The 9,751-nt window shown below is 38.8% G+C and overlaps 1 protein-coding gene across 6 annotated transcripts in view; it reads left to right on the forward strand.

The window, feature by feature from the left end:
* The window catches only part of LOC131781894 (uncharacterized), a 71,570-nt gene extending 63,093 nt beyond the window's left edge, over positions 1 to 8,477 (forward strand). For 2 of the 6 annotated variants that reach the window (XM_066166914.1, XM_066166912.1), the window contains 7 exons: positions 14 to 125; positions 415 to 664; positions 1,381 to 2,169; positions 2,452 to 3,685; positions 4,627 to 4,913; positions 5,732 to 5,993; positions 6,846 to 8,477. In XM_066166914.1, coding sequence (XP_066023011.1) covers positions 14 to 125; positions 415 to 664; positions 1,381 to 2,169; positions 2,452 to 3,685; positions 4,627 to 4,913; positions 5,732 to 5,993; positions 6,846 to 6,850 — 2,939 coding nt within the window. In that variant the 3' untranslated portion in view covers positions 6,851 to 8,477. The remainder of the gene's footprint in view (positions 1 to 13; positions 126 to 414; positions 665 to 1,380; positions 2,170 to 2,451; positions 3,686 to 4,626; positions 4,914 to 5,731; positions 5,994 to 6,845) is intronic. The other 4 variants (XM_066166915.1, XM_066166918.1, XM_066166913.1 and 1 more) reach the window with 3 other exon arrangements.
* The last annotated feature ends 1,274 nt before the right edge of the window (positions 8,478 to 9,751 follow it).

Raw genomic sequence — 9,751 nt, forward strand, 5'->3', positions numbered from 1 at the left:
TTATAATTGAAAGGTCAAGAAGGAGACAATGATGGCACTAGTGCCGAAGGAATTCATGCTCTTCGAGCGAGAATCCTGGAAGTAATTCGAAAGGAACCTTACATGGGAGAGAAGATACCAGTGAGGTGAAGTATGATGTATAATGATATAAGCACAAGAGATGTTCAGCTCATTTTTTTCTCTAACAACAGCTGTGCTGAAACTTACGAATAGCTTTCACAGCCGGTTTCGCTTCTTGTTGAGTTCGCTACGTTGAAGTTCGCTACATGTGCGCTACTTATATGCTGAATTCGCTGCTTACTTCATTCTACCATTCTATTCTTACACTATGAGCATATTTTACCAATTTCCACAACGATTTATGTATTCCTTTTTGTAAGTTAGGACTGATTACAAATTTTTTTATATTTCTAGATGGTTTAACTTCGAAAAGGTCATTGAAGCTTTGGTAGCTGACAATGTATACCACACAAATACTGTCCATCTTCAAACCTATGCCAAGGATGTGTGTTTCATAGAAGACAATGAACAGTTTCACACCATGCTGAATTTCTATCACGACTTAGGAATGATTGTGAAACACCGTAGTACAGTCATTCTGAAGGCGCAGTGGTTAATCAATCTATTCAAGAAGCTTATAACCATCCCAGCATTCAAAAAAGCGGTAGGAAAAGATAATCTACTATGCATCGAGATGATTACAGATCGCAGGACTTGTTACCTTCCTCTCACTTCCTCTTTACGAAAAAATGTTAACACGATTGTCTGTTTGTTTGTTCGTTTGTTATTTCATGATTGTGGCATTCTTTACAACATTTTGGGTTTTCTCCCACCCGTTTCAATATTGCCTAATGTTAACAAAATGGTCTCTAATATATTACGACATTCTTTGGGGGTTGGGAGGTAAGGGGGGACATTCAATTAACCAATAAGAGATGAGCAGGTAATTTAGTGTTAGCAGCTGAGTTGAAAATGTAAATTGGCCTCCGTAAAGAGTTAAAAGGCTGACGTTTCGAGCGTTAGCCCTTCGTCAGAACGATTGATGAAGGGCTATCGCTCGAAACTTTAGCCTTTTAACCCTTTATGTTGGCCAATTTTCGTTTTTTAACTCAGTTGTTTACACTAAATTACCTGCTATACTCTCCCACCGACGCAGCACCACAGTTTCTCTAGAAACTTTCTTAACGAGAGATGAAGTACAAATTTTTCTTATAATATTGTACTACTAAGGGATGGCGTGCCAAGTACTTTTGTCACTCATTGCACCCTTAGTTATGGGGAATAAGGAAATGTTTTAGATCCACTGCAAAATAAATAGGGTATTTTTAAAGGTTGACTGTTAGATTGATCTTATTTTAAAAAGGGAATTTGTGGTTTCAGGATCCTGTGCACTCCAAGTACTGGCTTGAGCTCGAGAGAAGTGGTGTGCTTAAGATGGAGCTTGTTGATTACGTTTTCTCACCCCTTATTCAGCAAGGAGTTAAGAAGGAAGACATCTTGGACATGATGGAGCAATTTGGTTTGATTGCCAAATACTTACCATCTCCGGCTGACGTTCAGTACTTTGTACCATGTCAACTGAGCTCTTCGCCTGAAGAGCTTTGTAAAATGGAGCCGTCATCTACGGATCCTTGTCCTTTGTATCTTCATTTCAAAGAAGGCTTTGTCCCGCGTGGTGTTTTTACTCGCCTTGTTTCAAAATCGGTTGCTTGGTGCGGTGCAAATGGATCGTCACAGGCTCCAAAACTCTACCAGAATGGTGCATGGTTCGTTCTTGAAGGACGCGTCATTAATGATATGATTATGATTTGCAAGAAGAAGTTCATAAAAATCCTCTTGAGACAAAAAGTTAAAAAAGAGGCATTTCCAGTGTCTAATTCAACTTTGGCCGAAGTTGCTAAAAGTGTGCGATTGTTTATGGAGAACATTTTAGACAAGATGTCACAGGAGTTCCCATTCTTGAGTAGGATGCAGCATGAATTTTGTGTTGAATGCCCGTACTGTCAGCAGGAAGATCGCAAGTGCACAAACCACAACCAAGTGTCCTGTAGAGAAGAAGATTGCTTACACCTGCTTGAATTAAGACAAGGACAGGATTTGATTTGTATGGAAAGCATGTCTAATGAAGTACTTACAGTTCCTGGACGAGAGAAATGGTTTTTGAACCAGGTATGAAGCATTCTTGGTATGTCTTCATAAGTAGTAACTGAAATCAATTAAGAAGAGCTTATGATAGCTGCAATGACATCACTCTGTGCGATGGCAATCGTATGAATCGTGTGATATTTCTCTAAGAAAGAAGGTTTTTCTGTGAAAACTGTTTTTTAAACCTTACTTGGAAAATGACGTGCTTTTCTCTTATAATAATGATAACAATAGTAATAATAGTAATAATAATAATAATAATAATAATAATAATAATAATAATATTTTGATGTCATTATCCAAAAGGATTCGGCTCCGTCAATGATGAGAACCTCACCAGTTGCACCAGTAGGTAGTTACCCAGCAAAGTGGGACAAAACTTTGAAAGTTACTCTTCTGGCTAGAGAGTGGAATTCATCAAGGGGGGATTTGTGTACCATCAACAAACACCTTGCCATCCTTATGGCCAAACGTAGCAAAGTAGAAGTCACGCTCTTGGTTCCACAATTTGCTTGTTCTGATGAAGAGAAGAGAGATGCAGAAAGTCACAAGATTGTCATCAAAGAGGCAGAGAGACGTCCAGGCTACGAACCTCTTGACTGGCTGAGCTTCCCTCCGAAAGACCTGATAATTGACGTGGTCCTGGGTCATGGAGCCGAGTTAGGTAAGCAAGCCCAAATCATTAGGGAGTCCCATAGTTGCCAATGGGTACAAGTGGTGTATACTGCGCCTGAAGAGCTCGGAATGTTCAAAAACTATCCGAGAGCCATTGCTAGAGGAGGAGAGAAGACTACAGCCGAAATAGATTTGTGTAAATTGGCAAATCTAGTTGTACCAGTAGGACCAAAGTTGATGGAGGCCTACTCTGCCTATCTTCGCTCGTGTGAGAAGGAGCAAGATATCATGTCGTTCACTCCTGGAACATTCAAAGAGTTTTCTACTCTAAATCAAGCCTCAGTTGACTCTGAAAAGTTTAGGGTATTGACCTTTGGTCGTGACGACCCTGAGGACTTCGGTCTTGAAGGGCATGATATCGCTGCTAAAGCAATGGTTGAACTGAATGACAACTCCTACCATCTGATTTTTGCGGTTGCACCTGATGGAAAAGAGGAGGCAGTTACGAGAAAGTTGCTACAGAATGGTATTTCTAAACGTCAGCTGACGGTGAGAACGTTTTTGCAAAGTAAGGAGAAATTGAAAGATTGTTTTTGTGAAGTTGACCTCTGTATCATGCCATCCCGGACGGAAGGGTTCGGCTTAACCGCGTTGGAAGCCTTGTCAGCTGGTCTTCCCATTCTTGTAAGTGGAAACTCGGGTTTCGGAGATGCCCTGCGCACTGTACCATTCGGCACATCCTTTGTGGTTGATTCTGAGGACCCCAAAGTGTGGGCTAAGGCAATTTATGATGTCCGAAAGATGAAGAGATCACCGCGTCTTCAAGGGATCGAACGACTGAGGACATCATATGAAGAGCAGTTCAGCTGGGAGAAACAATGTGACCTTCTCGTTGATATGATGTGGAACAAAGTTCATGACGTAGGTATGTTAATAATTTTTATATTTCTTTCCGTAGACTTTTCTTTCGTTGTGTTATCCAAATCTATCCTGCCATTGATGTGAATAAATCTTGTACCTCGGAATAGGTTTCTAAAGCATAGCATGATGGAGATCTTTAAATGTTTGTATATAACGCCCATGTTCATCAAAAAGAAAACAATTTGTACAAACTGATAAAAGTGAGAAAGGAACAAGCAAAGGAAAAAGAAACGTTTAAAGCCACTTTTATCCATCCCAAGTTTAATTAATTTTCTTGATATGAGTGAATTACCAAAAGTTAATGCTTGAGCGGAACAAAGGTCATATTGTCTTATAAGCTCAGGTTAAAATTATTTATTTATTTAGTTATAATTATTTTTTATGAAAAGAAAACCTAGGGATGTAAAATGTTAACTGGCAAGTCTAGACTATTACCTGCGACTTCCTATTCCAATACTGTTTATCGTTCTCGAATCAGAAGACAGCGTTTGGTAAATAAATGAAGTTACTGGCCTGTCTTCCCAACTCCTCGCCGTACTTTTTAATTTAGGTCTTCCCTTGTAGCTGAAAGAGGAGCCTGGCCCTCTCAGTGAAGATTTTGATCAATTTGTGTTATCACGAAATTTTTTCCCATACATGATCCTGCTAATAAGGAAAGATTCCGTTCATTTGAGAGTAGCGCCGTCCATAAAACGTAGTCAGAGTACCCCGTCGGATAAGTGTTCCTCTCAGCCCTGATTTGGGCGGATATGGCTTCAGTAGCAGTGAGCTTGAGGCTGAGGCGGATCATATACAAGTTTCGCACAGCTTTTAGTGGTGATACAGGAAGAGTTCCCAGTGGGTTAAAAATATTCGCGGTAAACTGAAATTTCGGTCTTTAATGTGATGGATTAATTTTTTCTCTGTCACGAAACCTTCTCTTCCATCTACATTGTATGACTCTAGGAAATGCACCTAAAATTAATCTGCTTCTAGGGCTGCTTGAGCGAACCATCCAGAATCTTCAACGGATGCAACTCTGCGCAAGCACGGTCAACAACAACACTACCTTGACAGAGGAGTTAACGACGATTGCATCAGATAAGGGCTTCAGAATTTCTGACAATCAAGGGTCAGGAAACTGCATGTTCCATGCTTTGTCAGAACAACTAGAAACCGTCAAAGGAATTAAAACCCATCATGGCCAGATGAGACAGTCTTTAGTTCAGTACCTCAGGGATAACCCGAAACTGGTGAGTTGCTGTACTGTTCAAAAGTAAATGAACTAGAAGTTGATCAGTAGTTTAATTACTGTGTGTATTTTTCCCTCCGTTACTTGAAGTGCTACTCGTCCTTGCTGGGACATTAGTCACTTTCACGCCAGATATCTTCAAGTATTTTCAGGATGGCCTGAAAATTTCTCCACAAGTTTTCCACTCGTGGAGAGAGGCACTCTGACAGTGAGGTTTTTTCTCCTAGAGTTCGATAATAAAGTCACCCAATATAAGATTGTGTCGAAAGCTCCTATCGTGGATTTCAGTGCCTCAAGCCGTGGGCAACGTAGTCTCTGCCCACATTTTCATCTAATTCAAATGGACTCTCTAGTAGAGTGCTGTATTTAGTTATTTGCGTCGTACGCTTAGAAAGATATTCCTTTCAGAATAAATTCAGAATCAATTAGCTACCGTCAGTTTAGTGCGGCTCTGAATAAGGTGAACATGTTTTTCGATGACCTTTTCACCAGTCTAAACGATAATCTTCTTACACAGAATGTTTTGGTTTTTTTTCAATTTGAGAAAGTAGTTGACATTTCACTCGCATGGTTACATTTGTTTAAACTCTCATTCCTTATGATTTAATTATGATGATGATTTAGATTCCTGTAGTGTGACACTTACGTGATGTTTCTCTTAGCTTTTGCTGTCTGCCCACTGCGTTTAAATTTCTAAAAAAGTTATCACAGACTTTTCTATTGTAAAGAAGTAAATTTTTGGAGTTTTCCTTGAATTGTGCTCGGCCCTGTTCAAAAGCTATTTGGAATTCAAGTATTTATTGTTGTCTCTTCTTATAGCCGGATGGAACAGACCTCTTTCACTTTGTCGATGGACATGAAACATGGGCTGATTACCTAACATACATGGAACAAGATGGCGCTTGGGGTGATCACCTCATTCTCTGTGCAGCAGCAAATTGTTTTACAACGTGCATTCATGTGGTCAGCAGTATACACAATGATGTAGACATCAGGCCACATGGTCCTGTTGACGAAAGCAAGCCTCTAGTACTTGGACATATTCATGAAGTACACTATGTCAGTCTTCAACCCATACAAGGTAAGAGTAGAAAAGCACAGTACACATACTTTTCAATTTGAAAATGATGAAGATCAATTAATATCCGTCGCGAAATTCGAAAACCTTATGTTTCCTACGAAAAGCACCAGCTTCGTGGATGGGTCAACCCTCAAACTGTTAACTCTTCTCGAATCACTGCGATGGTTAGTTAGTTGATCTCTCTCAGAGATAACTGTGAGAATGAACTAAACCTTCCAGTTCCTTGCTGGAAAATTATACCAGTGTGTTTAGTAACTTGAAATGTACCATTGCTATGGTTTCACGAATCTCGCATAATTATAAAATAAGTTACAAGCAATAGCTTTAGTTTTTGTTTCCTTCTTATCATTTCTCAGTGCTTTTTATAAATTATAGCCGTGTTTTTTGGAGCGATCTTTTATAGTTTGTTTGAAAATATGAAAACCGAACAAACGTCCGGAAAGCGAATAATGTATTCATTTATCTGGTTCTTAGGCGATATTAAGATATGCTATTTGTATTTGAACAGTAGTCGCTTGGTAGGAGAACATTGTAAACCATACGCGCTTATTTAAGAGGTATTCACGAATCACACTTGCTGATTGTTCCTGAGGACCAGGGAAGGTATTGTTGTGAGAACACTTGCTTCCCACCATTGTGGCTGGGTTATATCCAGGACCTTGCTTCTCATGTCGGCTGAATTTGTTGTTGATCCGCGCCTTTTCCCTCGGCGTTTTTCTTCAGGTTCTCCTTGTTTTTATTCTCATTAAATTGACATTCCGAATTCCAATCACTTTGCGGAAAACCATACCCTGGGAAATGTGAAATTTTTGTTGATTAATTTTGATTTGCTTTTTCTTGTTGCATTTACAGGCTAAAGTAAAGTTTGACGGCGGCTATGGCTACAAACTAGAAAGACCTTCACGAAGAAACAGATGGCAAAAAGAAAAAAATTCGAAGTTTTAGGAATTTCTCTCACGAAACTCTAGTTTTAGCCGAAAAGAAAGCTTTAGACGAGATATAGCTATTAGGAGGTCGTAAGTTTTTCGGTTTGGATGAGCTTAAGTCACTGAATAGCTATCGAGTTTTCGTGGTTTGATTGAAATTTTGATATAGAGTAATTCTTAACTGAGTGTAAAAAGTAATCCCCTACTGCTTTGGTTTTCTTTATTTCGTTCTGTGATTGGTCTAAAAACTCGCACAATGTGCGAAACAAATAAGACGCCAAACGAAAAAGAATCGTCACTGGTAATTTGCCCCCAATTTCTGTAGTTTGAAACCTAATTGGCTAATAACGATGCAAAACTTCGTCATTATTGGCTGTTCTTATTACTTTGGTTTTTGGTTTACGCCGGCCAATTGAAAATTGCTCCAAAAAGCCATGAATCACTAATTGCAATTTTTACTCCTCTCATCGCGAATTTCTGTTCAGCAATTATGGAGCATCACTCATCCGGGATATTCTTATGTCTTAATGGTTCATTGTACTTTGGTGCCGCCGTTATGTGTTCACTTCTACAAGCTGAACTAGACGGTTTGCTCTACACTGTAGTGCTTGGAGTGATACACGGAAATGATTTATCTATTTATTTATCATTTGCCTTTATTACATATTAGAAGGGGAACAAAGCTAATTTGCATAGATAATACATGGGAAATACAAAATAGGAAAAGGAAAAGGCGAGGAAGTTTGAAGAAGCCATAAAGGCTTCAAAGTGAGGCTCCCTCTTTAAATTAGAGTTTAAGTTAAACTAGAATGTAGAATGTAATTTAACAAGTGTAAAGTAGGAATTACGGAAGTCGTGGAATGCAGTACTATGGTGGTTGTCGATCACTTTTGGTATCTGCCTTGGAAAAGAACGCCAGCGCTCTGGGGAAACTTTCGAATTCTTCACCGTGAGAGACTTATGGCAGACAATGCTATCATGAGTATGATGTTTAAGTCTGCCGCCATAATACTCTGTTAACGGCTTGTTATTATTTACTCAATTTATTTACTTGCCAAGCGATTCCTTTTCAAATTTGCTAATGTAGTTTGCCATTTAGACCTCAGTTCCACTGATGATTGAGTGGCTTTTTTACAAGTATGTCTCTTGCAATTGAAACACGTTATCAGAACTGTATGCACTAGCTTTGTGGTTTAGTGGTAACTATTTAGATGCTATATATTCTCAGTTTAGCAAGGATCTGCCACCCATATCAGATGTTCCCTGCAAAATCCCCTTTTCTTGAAATCGGAGATGTTTGACAACCGAGTTCGAGACTGAGTAGAGAGCTGCTAAGTCTCCAACGTATGCTTTTAGTTAGATCCATTAAAGGATTTTAATGAAAATTTCCGGTCATTAATTCATCCACTGTCAACTAAAATTTCAATCAACCTTTGTCTTCATATACATTTGTAAAAGTAATCACCAAAATGTAGTATTGGTAGAGTATCACTGTTCTGTACTGTACTATATATTGAAAAAGATGAATACACAATGAAATACAGTAAAATAAAAAGATTAGGACATATAAAGATTTTCCTTTTGTTTTCTGTAATCTCCTACATTGTACTTTCCTTTCTCGAACATGAAACACCTATCAAAGGAAATTTTGGGGAGAACTCAGTTCAAATGGACTAAAATCTCTAACGAGGCTGAAACGGAAATTCTTGATTATATTTTCGAAGATAAATGAAATGTTCCTTGGAGCTAATTGTTAACTATTTGATTAAGCGCTGTCCTTAACTCCTTGCCAGGAAATAAGTGTCCGACTTGGAATGTGCTTGTGTTAAAACATGTCATCGGTGGATCTAGGGGAGGGCCCGCCTTTCCCCCCTCCTACTTTGGGTAAAAAAAAAAAAGAATTGCAGAAGGAAGAAAAGCCGGCAGGGTAAGCGACAGAAATTTGGGCCCCTTAACCTATACTCTTCAGTGTTAGGTGGTATTTCTTCTTTTGGGGACTAAAATTCAGGAGCCACACCGGATTTTTAAGCATCTATTCATTTAAACTAGAATATGGACTTACCATTTTTTACAATGGCACCTGTTACATAAGCTGATATACCAAAATTCGCCGTCTTTTACAAGACAACTGGGGTATTGGATTTTTCTTGAAATTGCCATGAGTTAGGGCGGCATATCGCTCTTCGTAGAGTTGATTAACTTCTACCAATAACCTTTCATATAAGAAACACGGTAAATTTTGGGAACGGTAAAGTGTTTTAAAAATATTTTTTCCGTCTCGTCTTGTTCTTATTCTCATATGAAGCTGTATGTAAGATGCGTGTCAACTATGGTCCTTAAAATGGCGTAGCTCATCGTGGAGTCTCTGTGGCCCAGTGGTAAGACATCGGAGCGAAAAATCAAAAGGTTTGACGTTTGAGTCCTCATGAGGACTGTTAATTTTTTTACTTTTGTCCAACGCTCGAGACAAGACGAATGAACATCTCCACAACCGTTCAAATGTAGCATACCTACTTTTTTTTTTACGTTTTTTCAGTTGTAAGTCCAAGGACTACTTCAGCTCGATGCGCAGTGTAGCCGGTCACTCAGTCATTAACAAGTAACCCAGTGCCCATCTTATTTTTATCTTGTGTGATCAAATGACAAGGCTTTTAATCCATTTTGCATACCTTCAATCATGGTTTTCCCTCATTAAATAATAACAATGCTTTAATTTCTTCATAATTTTCCTTCAACAGCGAGTTACATTTTTTTATTACCTTTGCGTTTTTTTTGTCACGCTCTCTTCCTTAGAGGATAACAAACAATTATTCATTTATTTACGCAGTACTT

Source organism: Pocillopora verrucosa, chromosome 5 (genome assembly GCF_036669915.1).
Source record: "Pocillopora verrucosa isolate sample1 chromosome 5, ASM3666991v2, whole genome shotgun sequence".
Classification (NCBI taxonomy): domain Eukaryota; kingdom Metazoa; phylum Cnidaria; class Anthozoa; order Scleractinia; family Pocilloporidae; genus Pocillopora; species Pocillopora verrucosa.